General features: G+C 43.6%; 2 protein-coding genes across 2 annotated transcripts in view; one reads left to right on the top strand and one right to left on the bottom strand.

Annotated features, from left to right (window-relative positions):
* Positions 1 to 12,418, bottom strand: part of GDI2 (GDP dissociation inhibitor 2) — a 36,943-nt gene extending 24,525 nt beyond the window's left edge. The window contains exons 1-3 of the mRNA XM_075857487.1: positions 12,247 to 12,418; positions 2,226 to 2,333; positions 1,893 to 1,992 (exon numbers count right to left, since the gene is read on the bottom strand). Coding sequence (XP_075713602.1) covers positions 1,893 to 1,992; positions 2,226 to 2,333; positions 12,247 to 12,291 — 253 coding nt within the window. The 5' untranslated portion in view covers positions 12,292 to 12,418. The remainder of the gene's footprint in view (positions 1 to 1,892; positions 1,993 to 2,225; positions 2,334 to 12,246) is intronic.
* FBH1 (F-box DNA helicase 1) overlaps positions 1 to 24,352 on the top strand; it is a 175,528-nt gene that overhangs the window by 56,373 nt on the left and 94,803 nt on the right. The gene's annotated exons all lie outside the window — the stretch shown is intronic.

The raw sequence follows: 24,352 nt of genomic DNA, 5'->3' as shown, positions 1-24,352 counted from the left end.
TTACGGTTTTTTTTACGCTGTTCACCGCGTGCAACAAATAATATAATATTTTGACACCTCAGGTCGTTACGGTCGTGGCGATACCAAATACATATGGTTTATTATTATTTCTCAATAATAAAGGACTTGATAAGAGTAAAAGGGGGATTGGGTTTTATTTGATTACTTGAAACTTTTATTGTTTTCAAACGTTTATTTTTTGCACTTTTTTTTACACTTTTTTATACTTTTTTTACACTTTTCTTCAAGTCCCACTAGGGGACTTGAAGGTCCAACGGTCAGATTTTTTTTTTTCTAATACATTGCACTACCTATGTAATGCAATGTATTAGATCTGTCAGTCATTCACTGACAGCAAGCCGATTAGGCTTCGCCTCCCGGCGGGGCCTAATAGGCTTCCGTAATGGCAGAGCAGGAGACCATTGTGTCTCCTGTTGCCATAACAGCAGTCGCCAGTCCCGATTGCCTGTCAGGGCTGGCGATCTGCTAGTAACCGCTACGATGCAGCAATCGCTTTCGATTGCTGCATCGAAGGGGTTAATGGCAGGGATCGGAGCTCGCTCCGGTTCCTGCCGTTACAGGTGGATGTCAGCTGTACAGTACAGCTGACATCCACCGCTGATGACGCCGGATCAGCTCCTGACCCGGCGCCATCTTGCCGGCAGCTACGGAAGCCGATCAGGCTCCGCCGCCGGGCGGATCTTGACCGGCTTCGGTGCTGGGCAGACAGGGAGGCCAGTATTAGGCCTCCGGTTGCCATTGCCGCCACCGGAACCCCGGCAATTTCATTGCTGGGGCTCCGATGAGCTGCAAACACCTAAAGTGCAGCGATCGCGTTTGAGCGCTGCACTTAAGGGGTTAATGGCGGGGATCGAAGCTAATTTCGGTCCCCGCCGTTACAGTCGGATGTCAGCTGTAAGATACAGCTGAGATCCGGTGATGATGGCACCGACTCAGTTTCTGAGCCGGTGCCAAACATTTGACGTACATGTACGGCATTTTGCGGGAAGTCAATGCTTTCCATGACGTACATGTACGTCAAATGTCGGGAAGGGGTTAAGACTAATTATTCACAGACGATCGCACATGGTGTTACAGCTCATGGTCCACTCTTAAGCTCAATGGACACCATGTGTATTACGTGCGGTTCTGCGTATTACATGCAGGGTTTTCTTTATAGAGAATACAGAGCAGCTGTATCTCAGAGTAAAAAATGATTTCATAAAAACGAACTCTAAAGTTTCACCAAATACACTGATTAAAAGGTATTTTTTATTTTTATGGTGTACATAGCCATTAATGGGGTTTTCCACATTCTGACGACTGATTACCTATCCACCGGATAGGTCATCAGTATATGATCGGTGCGTGTCAGACACGTAGATCCCACACCGATCCGCCACTCCAGCTGCCTCTGGGCACCGGATATTGCCGGAAGCAGATGGCTCCAGTCAAAGAATAGCGGCCTAGCTGCAGCACTGCTCCTATTCAAGAGAATAGGAGAAGAGCTGCGGTTCTGCCGCTATGCAGTGGTCGGAGCCATCTGCTTCAGGCTCCAACTACTGCATACTGTTCCAAACATCCGATGCAACAGAGGCAGCCGGAGTGGCGGATCGATGCGGGTTCCGGGTGTCGGACACGCACCGATCATATACTGATGACCTATCCAGTGTATAGATCAGTTGTCAAAGTGGAAAACCCCTTTAAACTGCTGGATTCATAATCGGCTTTAATGTAATAGACTTGTAGAGTATTTCTAAAACTTTGTATTTGTACAGTGAATAGAATTTTACAGGATCAGTCACGCCCATCTCACTGTCTATTTGAATTGGTACTTTCGAACCAGAGTTTATCTTGTGATCAAGGCACATCATTTAAAAAAAAAACCTTACCATTAGCCATGAGAAACTTGGGGATTAGATCCACATTCCAGTCTCGTCCACGTCCCATGGACTCTGGGGGGCTTCCAGGGAGGTTAAACCTCTTGAATAACTAAAGGGTAACAAATTACAAAGTAGTAAAAAAAAAACAAAAAAAAAACCAGACCACATCCAATGTATCCCAAACCAATTCAAACATTAAGAAAAATGTATGAGAGAGAGAGGACTTTTGGCAGATTGCATTTTTCTGAAAGCTTGCTGCTTTATATGTGTGCACAATTCAGATTCAAGATATTCAAGGCATAAAACTGTAGACAAATTAAGTAACAAAACATGCATTCTTACATCTTCCAAGGGTGTAATAGAAGCACTATCTCCCCCGTAGTAAGAGTTGCGATCCATGTGTAACACCTTCTTTCCATTTACGGACATTATTCCTGACAGGATGCATTCCTACAAAATATAAATCTAATCAAAATTACCAACAGAACACAAACAGCTATACATTTTTCAAATGAAGTCAGCAAAGGATGGGTTCAGGGTATATTCATACTAATTTGTCATCAGCCACTTTGTGGAATGGTTGAAAATTGTTTTATTGCCCGATTCCATGGGTGAGGCGATAATCGTAGTTTTACCAGTCGGGCCAGAATCTTACCGCCCAATATCTTTACTGTGTGCGGACGTTAAATTACTGGCGAAGGAACTTGATAATAGGCTACTTAGTTATTTTGCAGTTGATACATAGTGGAAAGTCAACGTCCATAAATATTAGACAACTGTTTTTGAACCTCCAGCTGAAGCCAGACGCAGGAGAGCATAGAGCTGTGCTATCGCTTGACACTGCCAAAGCCTTTGACAGCGTTGAGTGGAGAATTCGGTGGAAGGTGATGGCTAGAATGGGCTTCGGGGAGAGGTATTTAGCATGGATAAAGTTACTCTATAATAATCCATGGGCACAGAGTCGGGCGAATGGAGAGCTCTGGAACATTTGCACTAGGGAGGGGAACCTGTCAAGGCTGTCCCTTATCCCCGCTTCTCTCTTGGCCTTTGAGCCTTTGGCTTGTATGATTAGAAATTCCGTGGTCTTCCACTCTCAGTGATAGGTAGAGCCAACTTGACCAAAATGGTGCGGATGCCACAATTTTTGTATATACTACAAAGTTCGCCTGTATGGATCCCGATGGTGCACTTCTGTAGAAGTCAAAGGTTATTTAGGTCACTTATTTGGAAGGATAATCCAGCCAGAACGCGCTCAGAAACGCTCCAGATGAGGGAGGTTTAGCGGTGCCCAATCCGTGGCTTTATTTCCTAGCTGCTCAGGTCCAGCAGATCAAGGGGTGAGGACAGAGCACTAGTTCCTATATAGCGGAAAAATTGTTCGCTTGGCATGGGGGGGGGGGGAGGGGGGAGGCCTCAATTATATCTTATGGAGATTTGGGCCCAGGGCAGACCTCCAGATGTGAAACCAACATTACGATTATTGATCAAAGTGTGGCATAAAATCAACGAATTGCACGGCTTGACAAACTGCAACAAAATAATGCCTCTATGGGAAAGCCCAAAACTTGGTGAAATAAAAGCAGAAGAGGTATTTTCCTTCTGGGAACAATCAGGCATATATAGGGTCGCACAGCTGTTCTCCGAAGGCAATCTTTAAAGTTTTGAACAGCTCCAGGAGGAATTTGGTTTGCCACATCGCTTGTTTTATCAGTGCCTCCAGCTGCACCATGCCATGGAGGTGCAAGCTCGAACGACCTGCTGTCGTCACCACCTCTCATCCTATATTGGAGAGAATTATCTTGCAGGCTACCACGAAGGGACTGGTTTCAGCAATATATGGACATCTTCTAGATTCATACCATAAAATATGTCCCCTACATGTACGTGCGAAATGGGAGGCAGATGTGTGTCCTCTCACTGATGACACATGGGAAGCTGTCCTGGCGAATACTCCTGGGTTATCCTTAAGGCTCAGAGGTATTCCCAGATGTTGCTAGTTCAAAGGGTTTACAGAACTCCAGTGTGGCTACATAGGGTAGGATTTAGAGGGGATGCCAAGTGTACTCGATGTGACATTGATGATGCCCATCATCTACACAATGTGAGAGTGTACCTTGCTGGGACCTTTCTGGAATGAAGTACTAGCTTTAATTGATAGTATGGTATCTCGATTAAGGCAAATTCTAGAACCTGTGTCTTGGGGCTGCTGGAGGGAACTGACATTACTGAGGGAATTTCTGTTGGAATACTTAAGATGTTGTACCAGGCTAGAAAGCCAATTGCCCAACATTGGATACAGTCCTCCCCGCCGACAATGGAATTCATTGCCAAAATCAAGATCATCATTAGATTAGAAAAAGGGGTGTATTATAAGAGGAAAGCAGAAGCTAAGTTTGAAAGAGTATGCGGAACCCTAGATAGATACTCCCGGTGAATGTGCGACTCCGCTCTGGGGAAGACCCTGACACACTGTCCATATATGGACAGCGATGTCAGGGAATTCCACAGAGTGCCGGAGCAGAGCCGATACTAGCGCTCTGCACGGGACACCGGCTCTGGGGAAGCCCCAGACATCACTGTTCATATGTGGACAGCGATGTCAGGAAATTCCAGAGTCCCGGAGCAGAGTCTGTACTAGCGGTTCTGTGTCCCGCCGGCCGCAGATGACAGCCTTGGGGGCCGCATGCGGCCCGCGTGCTTGAGACCCCTGATCTAGAGAGTATTTGCGTTCGCAGAGTGCTGTTGCAATGTGTTTTTTTTTAATATGCATTGTTTTCAGTCACAGCGTACGGGCACTTGCAAATTTTTCATTTTGTTAGGATGTGCTGACCAACTGTGTTTCTGATAGGTCATCAGTATAAAAAAAATATTAAAAAAAAATATAACAAAACAGTTCCCAATGTGGACCACCCCTTTAATATAGGCCATCAATATTAGATAGGCGGCAATCTGAGCGCCAGGGCCCCTTTTAACAGTTGATCAGTTGGTGAGTCGAGAGTCAAACCCCCACAGATCTAATATTGATGGCCAAAGCGAAGGATATGCAAACAATTTTCAAACCCCAGATAACTCCTTTGAGGTGGATGGGGGCATTACGCATACACTGTAGTCAAACTAGCAAGTCTATAAGTGCTGAGCTATACAGATACAGCTACCTGAGAGACCCTACTTAAAACGTAAATGGCCCTATTCAAACAACTTAAAATTATATTTGAGTAAAACCTGGGCAATGTAAGCTGTGGGTGAGAACATACTATTACGCAGTCAGAACACATAGCAGCTGGTAAGATGCCAACTGCATAAACCAGTTTCCTGCTCTCCACCTTACAGACCACAACTAGTATGTTTGGTAATGCTCCAACTAAACATATTATAAAAATGTCTTATATTTAAAAAAACTGTCTAAAATAGCAACAAACTGTTAGACGACAATATAAACATTCAAATACAGTAGCGCAAATCTCTGGAAAACGGTCTTATGCCCATGAGAAAAGCATGATGGGATCATTTGCCTTTGTGTATGTTCCTGTTCACAGGTTTTGTAGTGTGAAAACTGTTTGCACTTTCATTTGATCAACATTGTCCGCCCAAAGGTCTTGAGATTCGGTCATGTGTTGTCACAGCGTTAAGCCAGCTATCGGGATCCTCCTAAAGAATAAATGAGCTAATCCCCAGCTCAGTGATTATAACGAAGCCACTGCCCTGATGAAGATAGAAATCTATACATCAGCTTATGTACACTCAGTAGCCTGACTTGTATATTATAAAGATAACTACAGTGATAATGGGCCAAGACGGTCTAGAAATATGTTAACACTAGGACAGCAGTATCTGTTCCAAGACTTGGGACAGGACAGAACCATGGGCCCAGGTCAGTACACATTAGGATTGGGGAAAACATCTGCACTTAGAGAATGAATAAACTAGTGGCAGATCCCCCTATCTCCTAACTAATCTAATAGGCGCTATGATGCCGATAAATACAGTGTGATTTATTTATTTTTAAAAACGTTTATTATTTGCAAAGTTATGAGCAGTTTTCTAAATATGCTAATGTGGCTCTAATAGCCAAATAGAAGGACTTTTTCACTCTGGGCGGTGCACTGTTTCCTGTATTAGGCGCTCCAATCCTCACAGCTTCCACCCGTTCCCTGCCCAGCAACACAGTGTGATCATGTAGTATACAGCTTTCATTCCCAACTGTGTAATCAACTGGCGATATCACCAGTTGTTTCACAGGCCGGGTATTATGGCTATTTGAAGAGATCCCCCTTCCCTCCAGCCTCAGTCTCTCACACTGTGTGAAGCAGCTTCATGCTGATAGGACAGCATCAGAGGCTGAGGCAGCTCCACCTCAGAATAATCACAGGTGTTGTCACCCACTTGTCAAGTATAGCCTTATTTGCATATTTAGAAAAAAGCTCAACTTAAAATAATGTTTTGGGACACAATTCTCACTGGATTATCAGTGTGACAGCGCCTATTAGATTAGCTAGAAGATGGGGCATTACTAAACTAGTGACAGAGCCTCTTTAAGGTGTGTTTGCAGCGTTTCAAAACGCAACAAAAACGCACAACGTGAACCCAGCCTAAAGCAGAAGCAGCATGATAACAGCATTCAACTTGCTAGTCCACCAATAAAAGTAACAATGACTGTATAATGTTTACTATAAGGTGACAACACAATCACAGAAAAATATAAATCTGACTGATTTAGGCCCTGTTCACAGAGTTTTTTTGACGAGTTTGACGCGGAAGCTATGTTCACACGGAGTTTTTTGCAGGAGGAAAACTCCTCCTGCAAAAACTGCTCCAGTAGGTTTTTGCACAGTGGTTTGACAAAAACTCGTCAAGGTTTTTTTTTCCTCTTTCTGACTGATTGAAATGGGGTTCTGGAGGCGGAAACCGCCTCAAGATGGGTCATGACGCTTCTTTTTACCGCGATGCGTTTTTTTTTTACTCACCGTAAAAAAACTCGTCCAACCCCCATTGAAATCAATGGGAGGCATTTTCGGGCGGTTTTTGACTAGTTTTGCGGCGCGGTTTCCGCGTCCAAAAACTCTGAACAGGGCCTAAAAAGAAGCGTCATGACCCACCTTGAGGCGGCTTCCGCCTCCAAAACCCCACAATCAGTCAGAAAGAGGGAAAAAAAACGCCTCGACGAGTGTTTTGACGATTTTTGTCAAACCACTGTGCAAAGACCGTCTGGAGCAGTTTTTGCAGGAGGAATTTTCCTCCTGCAAAAAACTCTGTGCGAACACAGAGTTTTTTGCAGGCAGAGAAATCTGCCTCAAAATTCCGTCTGGAATTTTGAGGCAGATTTGGATGTGCCTGCACGCCGTTTGCCGTGTCTTTCGCGGCAGTTTTCACCCGCGGCCATTAAGCGCCGCGGGAAAAAAACACCACGAAATAGGCTCTCTCTGCTGTCAATGGGAGGTCAGAGACTTAAACATCCGAAGATAGGGCATGTCGCTTTTTCCCACGAGAAAAAAAACGCTTCTGCCTCCCATTGAAATCAATGAGGCATTTTCAGCCGTTATGTGGCACGTTTTCCGACACTGTTTCCGCGTCAAAATACTCTGTGTGAACTGGCCCTAAAAAGGAGGAGTTTGGATAAAATTATTTTCTGGGATCGAACACTGTGGCCTATACTTAGAATAGGCAATGTGTGATTGATGTAAGTTCAACCACTAGGACCCCCAGAGTCAACAGAATGAAGCCAAGTTGCAAGAACAATCAGCACTATCCTTGAATGTGTGACTGTCTGGTACTGCAGCTTAGCCCCATTTAAAGAAGCACCCCCAGTCCCAAGCTTTTTATTTTTTATAAGGCTGCCTGTAATCTCACCCCAAGTACTGTAACGCTACAGCCTTTTGTTTTGGGTCACTAGCGATATAAATTTAATTTTACTGTTCTTACTGCTCCGCCGACACATTTATTTGTTATTTTCTCCTTCCCTCTCGTTCGGATATAGCTGCTGCCGTTTCATACTTGCATCCCCATGCAAATCCCTCATTCATACAACTCCCATAATGTCGTATACAGAGGAGAGACTGCTAGAGAGGCCTCTAGCCGAGTTCCTTCTCCCGTTCTTCCAGGTCTGTGACTGCAAGTCCTACATGACAGTAAGGCTTGATTCACACGACCATGTTACGTCCGTAATGGACGGAACGTATTTCGGCCGCTAATCCCGGACCGAACACACTGCAGGGAGCCGGGCTCCTAGCATCATAGTTATGTACGATGCTAGGAGTCCCTGCCTCGCTGCAGGACAACTGTCCCGTACTGTAATCATGTTTTCAGTACAGGACAGTTGTCGTGCAGCGAGGCAGGGACTCCTAGCATCGTACATAACTATGATGCTAGGAGCCCGGCTTCCTGCACTGTGTTCGGTCCGGGACTTCCGGCCGAAATACGTTCCGTCCATTACGGACGTAACATGGTCGTGTGAACCCAGCCTAAGTGTCCAGTGTAGATAGATAGTGCCCATATAGTTCGTGCCATACACCCTCATGAAGATAGCGCCACCCTCCCCCATCCTGTAGGTAGCCACATACTTCCCCCACCTTGTAAATAGTGCTCCTCCTCCTGTAGTTTCCGCCATTAGTGCTCCCTATGGGAGCAGAATCCCGAGCCAGGGAGTAGCCGATGCTCTGGCTGGGGATTGCACTCCAAGAGGACCCCCTGACTTCACTGTCCATAAATGGGTAGTGATGTCAGGGGCTCCCTGTAAATGCGGAACCCCCTGCAAAACGCTCTGGCTGGCGATTGTACTCCAGGTGGGGCTCCTCTTGGCGTGGACTCCCCAGCCAGAGTGTCAGCTACACTCTGCCTGGGGATTCCACTGCAGGAGCCGCCCCTGACTTCACTGTCCACATATGGGGAGTGATATCAGGGGCTCCCTTTAGGAGCGAAATCCCCGGCCAGAGCACCAGCAACGCGGAAAAGCTGTCCAGAGACCACTCGTCCAGATGAGGAGTTGAGTGGCCATGGGGCTGGGCACGGCAGCGGGCTCTGAGCGACGTCAAACAGTAGTTCAGATCTGCCCGACATTCGCTCAAACTGGCTTCCGTTCATAATTCCAGAAAAAAGTTTGTTGAATTTTATTGCGGTCATGTGGCGGCGCTGGACACTGAACGATAAAGGGGCAATAATTACACAATGAAAGAGGACAAAGGTAAAAATGATAAAAGAAAGGGTGAACAATGGATGCACTGTACTAATAGAGAGAAAAAAAAAAAAAGATTGGTAGTGCTTTTTTAAAGAGGCTCTGTCACCACATTATAAGTGGCCTATATTGTACATGATGTGATCGGCGCTGTAATGTAGATTACAGCAGTGTTTTTTATTTAGAAAACCGATCATTTTTGACAGTGTTATGACCTATTTTAGCTTTATGCTAATGATTTTCTTTATAGACAACTGGGCGTGTTTTACTTTTTGACATGGGGGGGGGGGTTGTGGAGAGAAGTGTATGACGCTGACCAATCAGTGCCCAATCAGCGTCATACACTTCTCATCCATTTACACAGCATATAGTGATCTTATTACATCACTATGTGCAGCCACATAAACACACTGTAACGTTACTCAAGTGTCCTGACCGTGAATATACATTACCTACAGCCAGGACATGATGTCTATTCAGAATCCTGACACTTCTGTAGCGTCTGTGTGAGATTTACAGCAAGGCAAGCGTAATCTCGTTTTAAATTACAGGTTACATCGTAATCTCGCGAGATTACGCTTACCTTGCTGTAAATCTCACTCAGACGCTACTGAAGTGTCAGGATTCTGAATAGACATTGTGTCCTGGCTGGAGGTAATGTATATTCATTGTCAGGACACTTGAGTAACATTAATGTGTGTGTATGCGGCTGCACATAGTGATCTAATAAGATCACTATATGCTGTGTAAATGAATGGAGAAGTGTATAACGCTGATTGGTCAGCGTCATACACTTCTCTCCACAATGCCCACTTGGTCGAAAAGTAAAACACGCCCAGTTGTCCATTAAGAAACTCATTAGCATAAAGCTAAAATAGGTCATAACTCCGTCAAAAATGATCGTCTTTCTAAATAAAAAACAACTGATCTACATTACAGCGCCGATCACATTATGTACAAGATAGGCCACTTATGTGGTGACAGCCTCTTTAAAGAGGCTCTGTCACCACATTATAAGTGCTCTATCTCCTACATAATCTGATCGGCGCTGTAATGTAGATAACAGCAGTGGTTTTTATTTTGAAAAACGATCATTTTTGAGCAAGTTATGACCTATTTTAGATTTATGCTAATGAGTTTCTCAATGGACAACTGGGCGCGTTTTTACTTTTTATCAACTGGGCGTTGTACAGAGGAGGGTATGACGCTGACCAATCAGTGTCCTGCACTTCTCATTGTTCCAGCCCAGCTTCTTTCACTGCACAATCACACTGTGCTGTGGATCGTGCTGGAACAATGAGAAGTGTAGGTCACTGATTGGTCAGCGTCATACACTTCTCTGTACAACACCCAGTTCCTGGTCATTAAGAAACTAATTAGCATAAATCTAAAATTGCTCATAACTTGGTTTTTCAAAATAAAAACCACTGTTGTTATCTACATTACAGCGCCGATCAGATTATGTAGGAGATAGAGCATTTATAATCTGGTGACAGAGCCTCTAAGTATGCCTGAGCTGCAGTGCTAGACAGTCACAAAGGCTGATGCTGCATCAGGTACTGCACTGAAGGGGCTTCAGATCTCCAGCAGCTCCTTGATTGTGGAGAAACTATGGGGTTCAGCCACACAAACCACACATCATAAAGAAAGGATGTTAGATCCTGAAAAGCCCATTAAAAAAAGACATATCAGCGAAGTGGCCCATCGCCTTCTCTTTCTGGAGACTACATTACATGGACAGCTCATGGATTTAATTTTCACTTCAGAAAAAAGACTACATGCAAATTGCTTTCCTTGACTGATAAAACAGTCCGCAGATACTTGTGTGGGGTTCCCAAAAAAGGGGTTACAACACCTATAACGTTTTTAAAGGGCATCTGTTACTAAAAAGGCCAATCAGGAATAAAAAAAAAGAATAGCCTGCACATTCAAAGCATCACCTGCACCCTCTCCATGCTACTGACTGGCCAAGAGGGCTCAAGACGCCAATAAACATAATTGCTGTTAGCGGACGGCCAGCATCCCAACATAAACGTGATAGTTCTGATAAGCCAAATGGACTTGCAATTTCCATGGCGAGTGGGATAGATGGCCACATACACATACTGTACCACTTATCTCAGGTGAAACCGTAGGATCAGTATTTTAAAATCCCAAACTATTCAATCCCAGTTTATCCCAATACTAGTAGTTATGTAACATTTTTCCAGTTATCAGAGATATGAGATTATAAGGGGCACATAGGGCCAGCTTAAAGGGATAGTCTCACAAAGACAGGCACTTTAAAAAAAAATAAAAAATAAAATAGAGAAGCTGGATCAGTGTCTCAACTCCCGGCGATCAGATTCTATCATCAAGTAAAGCCGAACCTGGCGCCGCTAAAAGGAAGGCAGCATTATACGCTGGCCATTCAAATGAATGGCCTTCTACGTGGTGAATGGATGGACGTGTCTAGTGTGCAGCCATTCTGTAACAGCGGCTCTGGCTCAGAGAAATCCTGTGTGGCTGATCCCCCTCTAGGACGTCCGTGCACCGTAATAGGACATATGGACAGAGGTTAACCTGATGAAACGACGTGGGTCAATTATATACAGTAAAGCTCAGGTTACCTTTTCTCCCGAGACCACTATATCCCCTCTACTAAGGAGTCTTATAAACACCCTAAGAAGTCTATCCTAGTGTCCTACAGATATTTTATAAGGAGTTCCCAATGACCGCCACAAACAGCAGGGCCATATGAGGTGGGCGCTGTATAACCACTGCTTGCACCTGTCCATCATACCAGCAATTATATGGACCGCGACACACTGACCCCCATTCTACAACATGGAGAGGACAGTACTTTAAAGAGAAAATGGTCCCAGCTACAGCTCAGGCTGCCAGCACACAGGGATAAGGGATGGAGGCAGGAAATAACGTGAATAGTTTAGGCAGGCAGGAAGCTTAGAATACAATGGAGCCTTGCAAGAATATATGGCCTGCCTTCTATTGTAATATAGCACGGGTGTAAAGGCTAGACTGCTCGGCTAAGTGCAGCAGCCTGGGGGACTATGCTGCCAGCTGAGCTGCACCCTCACAGGCGGGCAGTGCCCGGACTTTCCAGGCCTTCTGAGGGAACTCTCCTCAGGAAGTTAGAGGCCAGAGGGCGGGGGTGTGGCTCGGTACAGCCGGGCACAAAACCGAACACATCCTCACCGTCAGGCCGGTCCCCAGCACGATAACGTCGTACTCCTCATTCATGGTGCTCGGCTGCGGGTGACTCGAGTGTCTGCCAGCGAAGAAAAGTCGGGAGCGCGCTCACAGATTGCGCTTATGGCGGATGCGGAAGCGCAGGCAGTGGGGAACGCGAGAGCGCGCACGGACGGCCACTCCCTACGCGTTCTCGAAAGTCACTAATTAGCCAATCAGAAAGTAGAAAAGAGGGGAGTCTTGTGGCAAGCTTCATAGTTCTCTCTATAGGGACCAGTCACTTCCGGAAACGTCTTGTATCCAATGACTGCATTGGTCGCTGGATGAGTTAGGGCGGGACTTCATCAAGTGACTTGTAACCGTGCACTTTCTAGCAAGATGACAGCTCTTAGTATTAGCAACGTGTCTCCTGCTTAGCCCGGTAGTCGCAAACTGCAGATTTCATAGTAATCCTAGAAAACGCAGACATGTTATCTGGCTTCTTATTGGCCCTAGTGTGTATGTATGAGAGAAATCAGTGTGAGCCCTATTGGTGACAGACTCCTGGGAGTGATGACAATCTCTGAATATGTTGGTGGGAAATAAAATGGTTTTATGTGCAGTAATAAAATACGGATTGTTCTAAAGCAAGTCTTTCAAATAAATGGCTTCTACTCCATGAAGCGTTAGTTCTATCTGCTTATGGGTAAGAAACCAATATGGCTGCCATTGGTTCTGCTAGAGTGGTGACTAAGCTTTCCTATAGTCCTGGGTGGCAGAGGCTCCGGCCTATGTTTAGGCTGAAATACACAAAGCTGATTTCAAACGACAACAACCTATGTATCCAGGAGTTTTTGGAGCCGATGTTCAAATAGTTTTGGATTTTTGCATTTTTGACGTTCTAATGGAAAATATCAGCTTGTTAAATTTTTCAAGAAAAGATGTGACTTCTTGCTTACAAAGCGTATTGTTTTGAGACTTTAATTAAACAGCATAAAATTACACCTTGTATGAACTATACTGCGCATTTCCCATTAAAATCAATAAGCTAAGGGTATGTGCACACACACTAATTACGTCCGTAATGGACGGACGTATTTCGGCCGCAAGTACCGGACCGAACACAGTGCAGGGAGCCGGGCTCCTAGCATCATACTTATGTACGATGCTAGGAGTCCCTGCCTCTCTGCAGGACAACTGTCCCGTACTGTAATCATGTTTTCAGTACGGGACAGTAGTTCCACGGAGAGGCAGGGACTCCTAGCATCGTACATAAGTATGATGCTAGGAGCCCGGCTCCCTGCACTGTGTTCGGTCCGGTACTTGCGGCCGAAATACGTCCGTCAATTACGCACGTAATTAGTGTGTGTGCACATACCCTTACTGTTAAGAACTGCAGACATATTTCAAGTGTATTTTGGAGTATTTTATGCGCCAAAATACGCCTGAAAATATGCCATGTGAACACACCCTTAACCACACAACCATATTGTGGCTGTTTTTGTACAGTGTTGTAATAGGGCACCCATAGTGGTCCATGGAGCCTTACTGTACTTGTATAAATCAGACAAAAAGTATTGGGGCCTACACTAAGGCCTTATTCACATGGCCGTGTTCGGTCCGTGGCACACGGACCACATGTCGGCCGCATTTCCCGCACCGCACACAGTTCAGGGAGACGGGCTCCTAGCATCAAAGTTGTGCCCCTGCCTCCCCGCGGATATACTATCCCACACTGCAATATGTTTTCAGTACGGGATAATATTCCCACAGGGAGGCAGGGACTCACAGCTTCATACATACATTTAGGTCCAGAATTATTTGGACAGTGTCACAAGTTTTGGCATTTTAGCTGTTTACCAAAACATATAGAATATACAGTTATATAATCCATATGGGCTGAAAGTGCAGACTCTCAGCTTTAATTTGAGGGTATTCGCATTCTAATTTGAGGAAGGGTTTAGGAATTGCTACTCTTTAATATGTAGCTGCCTCTTTTTGGTGGGGCCAAAGGTAACTGGACAATTATCTCAAAAGCTATTTAATTAGGGCTATTTCCTCATTAATCCATCATCAATTAAGCAGGTAAAAGGTCTGGAGTTGATTCCAAGTGTGGCATTTGCATTTGGAAGCTGTTGCTGTGAACCCACAACATGAGGTCAAAGGAGCTCTCAATGCAAGTTAAACAGCCCATCGTTAGGCTGAAAAAAATATTAAGAAATCCATCAGAGAGATAGCACAAATGTTAGGAGTGGCCGAATCAAGAGTTTGGTACATTCTTGAAAAAAAAGAGCGCTCTGGTGATCTCGTGAACCCCAAAAGGCCTGGATGTCCACGGAACACAACAGTGGTGGATGATCGCAGGATCCTTTCCATGGTGAAGAAAATCCCCTTAACAACATCTACTCAAGTGAAGAACACTCTCCTGGAAGTGGGTGTATCAGTATCTAACCCCTTGAAAAAGCTGACGGCGAAACGTGCGTCGGGGTTCTGTGGTGGTGGTTTGGTTATAGTTGGGACTCACTATGCAGCACAGTGGTTGGTATCTTAACTTAGCGATATCCATGTTTTAGACATCTTATATTTTTTGAGACAGCACTGATAAACAGTAATATACTGAGTGTATACACTTCTTGTCTCTTTGTGCAATGTATTGCCATTTCACGTGATACTCTGTGCTATTTGCTGCTATTTTTTGTACTGTATTGGTGTGATAAGCTGCTCTGTATGTTGTAGTACCCCCCACCACCACCATGTTGTTTTAAACTTGTTTGTCATTTTTTTTTAGGTCGTGCTGGCCATTGTTTTTACTATTTGTGATGAAATATAATAAAAATCTTTTTGCATGGTACCTATGGTGTACTCATATGTTATTACAGTATTTATATGGTAGTATCTGTGTGTATATATATATATATATATATATATATATATATATATATATAGCGATCAAAAAAATAGGCAGCACACCATCGGATTTAGTGAAAAAGAGGGTACTTTATTAACCCTAAGTGCGACGTTTCAGCTCTATCCACTAGAGCCTTTCTCAAGCAAATGACAAGTGGAACAACAGTGGTATAAAACAGGTTCACAATTGAGACAATTAATAACAGTAATCAAATACAAATCAGAACATACTGTATAGGAATGTAAATATGGTGTAAACAAATCAATGGTGGTGATGTGTCAATGCACACATAGACAGAGAGCAATAGTACAAAAAGTGCTGAGGGATACACTAACGCATTAATGCATCTAATATGTGTAAATAGTGATAATATCCACACATGTGTATATAATCATGAAATCAAAACAAGTTAAAACAAGGGGATATCACCTGAGGATGTTAGATCATACAGCCGCCATCGCGGCGTCCACGAGGCGCAACCGCGCATGCGCGGACATATGACTGACGGCGAAGGTCACCCAAAACGAGTGACATACTAGGCGCATGCGCACTGCGCAACTGAGTGTATAGGCGCCATCTTAGGTACTGGCTGTAAAGAGGTAAAAGCGATTACGTGGGTAGTATGCCCACAAATCAAGAAAATATATACTGGTGAGCCGAAAGAAGGCTAAGGTGGTAGACATAAAGGTCCACAGATATCACGGACCCCGACATTTAGAAAAGCTCTTATCCAGTAAGGGGAGACACTGTCCACAACAAGCTGGAAGGAGGGCAGGAGGACATAGATCAGCAGAGCGCCGATCCCTGTCACTCTCATATAGGGAAGGCACCGTAACAAGTGCGTGTAAAAACACACAAATGCATATAAGCGCAATCCCAAACCTCCCCAATAGCAACATGGGACGTGTATAAAGAGCGGAACCGGAGAGCACTTATGTCTAAGACGGGTCATGGTCACATGGAAGCATATATGTCAATGATCACCACCAGTCATCTTCGGACCCAGACTGCATAAGTTTAATAGAACAGTACCATACAGCATAACACCAGAATAACCAGTCATAAAAACGAAATAAAACAATGATCCAACCGATCCATATAAGTGATATCCCAAAAGATGAGTCTTCATCTAGAAAAAGAGAAACAGAGTTAGTATATATTCAATAAAACATTCTTGTCAAATATACGGAGCAAGAGGTCAGAGCATACCACCCCTGGGACTCAATGTAGGGGGTCTACATCAGACCACCTAATGCGAAATCAACATTTAAACCCCTTGGTTTTAAAGTATCAAGTTTGGCGGTCTAAACCAGAGAGTGAACAGGCCCAGACCACAGATGAGGAGAGGTCCAATGGAGTTGAGGAAACGATAATCATAAATATCTCCTCCAAGGTATTGACTGTTGCTCAATCTTCACTCCTTAATAAGGGTTTATCGTTTTGTCCTGCTGCATGCACTGATTGGTTCTCCATTGAAAAAGATTTATTTCGCTTTTTTAGATCCATTAAATTAAAATGGTGGTTTTCTGAGAAGCTTTTTGATACACCAATCCAAAGTTCTGAATTGAATCTTAAATGTGTGGGTCTCTTTAAAGGGAGTAATTTCATGCCTCCTTCGAGTATACCGGCTATTGAGGCATTCAGTACTGCAGTTAGGAATGATATTGAAGCTATTAAAGTAGGTCCTAGCTCTGACAATAGACATGCACACCCCAATCTAACTACAGCAGAATTTGAGGCGCTTAATGAGCTCATTAAAGATAAGAGTATTACAATTAAACCAGCTGACAAGGGTGGAGCTGACAAGTTAGTCAAAGCCGATATTGGCCCTATTAGAGCCAAGAAACAAATGTTTCTGTCCAAACCGAGACTAGGATGTTATCCGTGCTTGTGCTGTGTCAACTGTAACCTTATGTGTAAGGGGCAAGTCTTTGAACATCCTGGCACAGGCAAACAATTCCAAATTAGGCATTACTTAACATGTAATAGTGATTTTGTTATTTATGTATTGCAATGTCCGTGTAAACTTCTGTACGTGGGTGAGACCACTTTAGATTTAAAGACCAGACTCAACCAACATAGGTACACCATCAGGAAAAAGAGGTTGGATCTTCCTGTATCCAAACATTTTTCCGACCTTGGACATACCGAACAGCAACTTAGATTTACAATTCTAGATCGCATTCCACTACCTAGAAGGGGCGGTGACAGGACTAAACTCCTGAAACTAAGAGAACTTCAATGGATTGGGAAACTTGATACTTTAAAACCAAGGGGTTTAAATGTTGATTTCGCATTAGGTGGTCTGATGTAGACCCCCTACATTGAGTCCCAGGGGTGGTATGCTCTGACCTCTTGCTCCGTATATTTGACAAGAATGTTTTATTGAATATATACTAACTCTGTTTCTCTTTTTCTAGATGAAGACTCATCTTTTGGGATATCACTTATATGGATCGGTTGGATCATTGTTTTATTTCGTTTTTATGACTGGTTATTCTGGTGTTATGCTGTATGGTACTGTTCTATGAAACTTATGCAGTCTGGGTCCGAAGATGACTGGTGGTGATCATTGACATATATTCCGCTCTTTATACACGTCCCATGTTGCTATTGGGGAGGTTTGGGATTGCGCTTATATGCATTTGTGTGTTTTTACACGCACTTGTTACGGTGCCTTCCCTATATGAGAGTGACAGGGATCGGCGCTCTGCTGATCTATGTCCTCCTGCCCTCCTTCCAGCTTGTTGTGGACGGTGTCTCCCCTTACTGGATAAGAGCTTTTCTAAATGTCGGGGTCCGTGATATCTGTGGACCTTTATGTCTACCACCTTAGCCTTCTTTCGGCTCACCAGTATATATTTTCTTGATTTGTGGGCATACTACCCACGTAATCGCTTTTACCTCTTTACAGCCAGTACCTAAGATGGCGCCTATACACTCAGTTGCGCAGTGCGCATGCGCCTAGTATGTCACTCGTTTTGGGTGACCTTCGCCCTCAGTCATATGTCCGCGCATGCGCGGTTGCGCCTCGTGGACGCCGCGATGGCGGCTGTATGATCTAACATCCTCAGGTGATATCCCCTTGTTTTAACTTGTTTTGATTTCATGATTATATACACATGTGTGGATATTATCACTATTTACACGTATTAGATGCATTAATGCGTTAGTGTGTCAGGTCCGCATTTCACACCGAATAACCACCTCTGTAAATTGAAAGCTGAAGGCATGCCTGGAGAGAAGTACACCACACAAATGTCTGAGGTACAGCTTCAATGTCAGCCAGGAGGGACTGCACTTTTATTCAGAACAAAGAAACACACACAGAGAAGACACATGCCCCTCCCTATAGATGTGTGACTTGCTTGAATTCCATTGGCTCTTCTGCTGTAACTTTTGCTATACATTCTTCTGCACACTCCTCTTTGCATTCCAGGGGGCGGTGTCTTCCATAGGTGTGTCCGACATGAACAAAGAACTTGTTATATATATCAGTATATTACACAAAGAACTGAAATGTATATACATATGTGTGAGGATAATATTTTTCAGACAATATACATAGTAATGATCCCTGACAGTCCCCCCTAAAAATATTATTACTCTATCCCTGAGTCTTGCCTAGCAACCTACCACTGACCACTCGAACCAGGCGGGTAGGGGTTTTGGATTTCTTCACCAGCTTGAGACGAGCTACTCCTGATGAGCAACCCCCCTTTGTACCTGGACTTCCAAGGTGTCGGAGTGGTCCTAACTTTCCCTATTCTCCTCTGGATACAGGATGGTTGTCTTGATATAATCTACAAACCGTTGCTGGTTGTAATATATATATATATTAATCCGGTCTACATTTTTATTAACAGTAATAATTGTCGCACTGTCACTTACTGTCCTAATGGGACTTTACCCCTGCAGATATGACAGGTCATGGGCAGCACAGTGACCTTCACCTCACACCTTCACATAAAACTCCTCAGATTGTAATTTGCAGTACCGTGGCATATTTACACACATTATAATTATAAACCTCAGACATTATAAACAATAGGGCCTCAACTAATAATCATAATACTATCACCAATCTCATGCTATCACCCTCAGGTCTCGGGTCCCATCAGTTCATTGCCAGTCCTGTACACCATCGTCTTCTTCTTCTCCTGTCTTCTGCTCTTCACTGACTGTCACCCTCAGGGTAACCCACACAATTGTGGAGTCAGACTACGTTGGTGTCCAGTGGGGGAGTTATTATTACCCCCTCCTGGTCACTTACTTATCAAAACACTTGATCCTGCTGACGGATTCACTCAGGTCTTTGGTCTTTACTTTGCTGATGTCCTCAGGACTTGGTTTGGTCCTTCTCATCTGTCCGACACCGTCTCCTTTAGTTTACGTCATCAGGCTGTACATAGCACCTCATGTTGTGAGCCTGGGGTGAGATCCCACGTAGGCGGATTAGTGGAGTTGTATTGTGACTATCAAACCCTCCGCATCTGTACTCTTCCTCTGGCAAGTTACTTGTCTGGGCGGCCGCTTAGAATTGTGACACTGCCGTCAGTTCATGATAAACGCGTTGTACTGGCTCAGGCTGTGCCTGCCGCATCTCAGTGATGGAGTTCATCATATTAAAAGTCTTCTAGTTCATATTTACTGGCACTTGCTGGGGACCCCCAACTCTTGTCAATTGTTAAAATAAATACTAATCTGGTGATAACATCATCCGCATACATTATAAACGTTGTTCTAAGTACATACAATAATGTCAGGCCCCTAAATGACATCAAACACCTTTATATAAGGAAAAACTTCTCTGTTACAATGGACAGGGCACCTAGAAGATGTGTAACTATTGGGTACATTTCATTTGCACTTGGTGATACCCTTTCAGCAGGATTTGTACCTTGATCTCAGCTGATCGCCTAGAACATCTCCACCTCACAGAAACATACACAGATTCCACATGTTTATCTGACAAGCGTCTTAAACCTATTTTTCTTACTCTAATCTGGTTCGTTCTACCTGGGAAGGCCTCTCAAGGTCTGTTCTCTTCGTGGGAGGCGGGTATGATAAGGTTGGCACCGGTCTGCCAGGACTGTTCTGTAGGCAAATCAAACAGCTCTAACAGAATTTAGCAGCGACAGCTGTAAAGCCTGGGACATACCAATTAGATCTCACCAAATCGATCCTTGCAGTCTTGGGGCCTATGTGAGGTCATACACCATCAATGCAAAAGCCATCAAGAGTGCCTTGGGTCTTACCGATTCACGTTCCCTTATCCGTCCACATTCTGTTAGAATCTGGTTCTCACGCCTTCCGCTCCCAGTTGGACACTTCCTGTGGAGAACAAACTTTTTCATTGCATAAACATTAATTGATCTTAATCAGATAATTCAATTGAAGAAAAACATTAACAAATAGCATCTTTACATCAAACGTTCACACTGGTCAGTAACTAAAACTTACAAACTGATTCTTCTTCTTTATATACATATCTATACATACACATATACACTGCACGGAATTCTCTGCTCTAAAATTTCCCTTTCACAATAAAAATAAACAAATAAAAATGTTTTCTAATGGGAATATTCCACTTCTGTACCTTTTATCTGACGCATGACTCTAATAGTCCAATGCTAAGGCTGGTCCAGAACTTTACATAAAACTTAACCTCAGTATTTAATATTCCCACAACACTTCTTAAATACAATTATTAAACAAACTAACTTTGGGATAACATCTGGAGAACTGCTGATATCTTATTGTACAAACATCAGGTCAATACCTGGGATACCATTGTTCCCCTGTCACTTACACACAACGTCTGCAGTGGGGAAGATACCGGCCATGCTTCAGGCCCCCCTGAGAACAGGTCTACACACACGAGCACCGCGTCATACACTTCTACCTCCGGTAGTTGTATGTTCTGCAGTCGCTGGGACTGTTAATCTGGCCGGGCTGCACTTTTCACAGGTACCTTTGCTGTTTTACCTATGTCATGCCGTGCGCACATCATGCCGGCTGCTACAAACCTAGTGGTGGCATTATTGTATCCAGGGACAAGCCAATTTACTGACACCTGGCTGCACATATCCTTGTTGTCAGGTCTGTCTTCTCTCGCTCTCTCAATTGGCTTACCCGATGATCCAATAAAGTTCCTACTACCAATGGGCCCATAATTGTGGGCGATGCCAAAAGCGTACCTAGAGTCAGTGTAAATGTCGGCCGTCTTACCTTCTGCCAGGTTACAAGCCTCAGCGAGCACCTCCAGCTCCGCTCCTTGAGATGAACAAGAAGGTGAGAGTGGTTTCTGGGTAATTTACCTTGTGCCTCGTATCCTGTTCTACACATGCTGTATGATAAAATATCTCTTTATTACAAATTTACATTGGAAACCCATGTCACATATATATATAACATTTCAAAAGGATGGAGTTTTATTGTTCCACATTCATCTGATAATCCAGAACACTTGTAAATCCCACCCACCAGGTCCTGTAAATACCTGATTAATATAAAAAGAAAACATTCCTAAAAACTTTACATCAAATTAACAATGTCCAGACAATTTTTGTTTTGCCTTCTCCCTCATCTAAATCCATAAAGACTTGTGTGAGTGACGTCACCTCTGCCTCCTGTGTAACTTTGCTGGAGGGGGATGGTCTCTTACACAACCATCTACACAAACCTCAAAATGTAGGTTACTCTCATACACATTTAATCTGGATTACTCATTGGGGTCTCTTACACATTTTTAGATCTTCTGAAACCAAATTAATTAACTCAAAACAAACCAAAATTGTACCTGATCAGTTCCTTCACCCTTCCCCCCTTTGTGGACTCTGCGAGAGTGATGTAGCAGAGTTCAAAACGACATCTCAACATAACACTAATTTAACCCTCTGTAATGTACAACAGCCTGAAACAAAAAATGACTTTTTCCTGACGAAAATACATTTGATCTTTACAATGACATAACTCATGTGTGAAATCAAAAATAAAACAATTGTAGTTAGTTATTCAATAAAACAGAAAATATTATCTCTGATAACATTAATTACTGCAAACCAATAAACTGTATATAAAAATAGGGAACGGTGGGGGCACATACATTTTCAAAACCCCGTGTCTCACAGTATCTAAAGTTTAATACATCTGAATTAACATCAAAACACATGAAATCTGATCACATCAGAACACATAAATATCGTAACTTTTATAACCAACAGCGCATGCGCAAAAGAGAAGAAATTTATTTCGGTTTGTACACATTACATAAATATATATATCAGCAGTGCATATTGAAATCCCTTTGTCTCATCAGCCCTGCAGACTGCACCCAGTCAGCCCCCCCTCCTCCTCCCAAACACAGCACACTACAGGGGAGAGGGAGGGGGGTCACACAGCTTCTCGCAACTTCTCACAGCTTCTCACAATCTTAACACTTTCAATGCCGGCAAAACAACATACGTATCTGCAATCATTCATCACACCATTGTATAGGAATTATCTACGTATCAAACACATCTTTAACCGTACAATTTGTCGGCCACCATCTCTATATTATGATGACGTGTTGTTTCATCAGTGAACTAGACTGGAACTTCTGTAAATAGAAAAAACACTACAAATGACAAAATTAACAAGGTGATTATTTCATACTGATTTGGTTGGGCCGGGCGTGGCCACATCAGGGGCAGGGGGGGGGCAGCCTCTCCCATTGGAAACACAGTGCGCAGCTGTGAGGGGGGGGGGGGTGGTTTCCCACCAACAATGAGGACACACTCAACATGAGGTACGGACACCATTACCGGGCGTCGGCTGGTCCTGTGTTTTCTAATACATATAGCATACAATACCTTTCTTATTCCTAACTTCCTCTTCTGCAAATCCCTCTAAAGCACTTTCCATCAACTTTCTACCTTCCAACTTCCCTTTGTTCTCCAGAATACCTTTTGCCCAATCTCCGGCTTGCAGCCGCCCTCCTCTATGGATTCCACACACTTCCATCAATTTCTTCATTTTACGCACGATCCTGGAGATTTGAATATGGACCGTAAACCATCCATTCTAACAGTCTATATTATACACGTAATTTATATAACAATTTTCGATCTGCAACTCTTGGTCTGGCAGGAAATAATATAATTTCACAGTCTCCAACGCTAAGTCTCGCCGAAATAGTATCATCTCTAGTCTGCAATGTATTTATTATTACATCTCGCTAGAATTATAAAAATCTTTAATTAGACTCTCAAAAATATTCAATTAGACTCTCTGGCCTCGCTGGAAATATTAAAAATTCCACAGTCTGCAGCTCTCTGGTCGTGTTATATAACTTTATCCAGTCCCTAATTACCCAGAGGATGGTTAGTCGGGCGCGACTAGGGTCTCACAGGTTTCCAACCTCACAGCGGAAAATATCACCTCTGTCGCCTGAGATAATCCAGGAAATCAACAAAAGGGTTCTACAGATCGCTACAAGACTGCCCACTAACACAGATAAGACGAAGATTTATAAAATCAATTCGCTTACCGTGTTATTGCGGAGGTGATCAAATTCCTTCAGTGGGCAACTTTGAGTCCTCTGTTTCACCCTGTGATTGTCGACTGTCCGGATTTTGATTTTTCCTCGAGTGAGGTCCCGGCTTCGGCACCAAATGTCAGGTCCGCATTTCACACCGAATAACCACCTCTGTAAATTGAAAGCTGAAGGCATGCCTGGAGAGAAGTACACCACACAAATGTCTGAGGTACAGCTTCAATGTCAGCCAGGAGGGACTGCACTTTTATTCAGAACAAAGAAACACACACAGAGAAGACACATGCCCCTCCCTATAGATGTGTGACTTGCTTGAATTCCATTGGCTCTTCTGCTGTAACTTTTGCTATACATTCTTCTGCACACTCCTCTTTGCATTCCAGGGGGCGGTGTCTTCCATAGGTGTGTCCGACATGAACAAAGAACTTGTTATATATATCAGTATATTACACAAAGAACTGAAATGTATATACATATGTGTGAGGATAATATTTTTCAGACAATATACATAGTAATGATCCCTGACAAGTGTATCCCTCAGCACTTTTTGTACTATTGCTCTCTGTCTATGTGTGCATTGACACATCACCACCATTGATTTGTTTACACCATATTTACATTCCTATACAGTATGTTCTGATTTGTATTTGATTACTGTTATTAATTGTTTCAATTGTGAACCT

The sequence above is a fragment of the Rhinoderma darwinii genome, chromosome 3 (assembly GCF_050947455.1).
Source record: "Rhinoderma darwinii isolate aRhiDar2 chromosome 3, aRhiDar2.hap1, whole genome shotgun sequence".
Taxonomy (NCBI): domain Eukaryota; kingdom Metazoa; phylum Chordata; class Amphibia; order Anura; family Rhinodermatidae; genus Rhinoderma; species Rhinoderma darwinii.
Note: the sequence above shows the minus strand (reverse complement) of the source record. Positions and strands in the feature narration are given on the sequence as shown.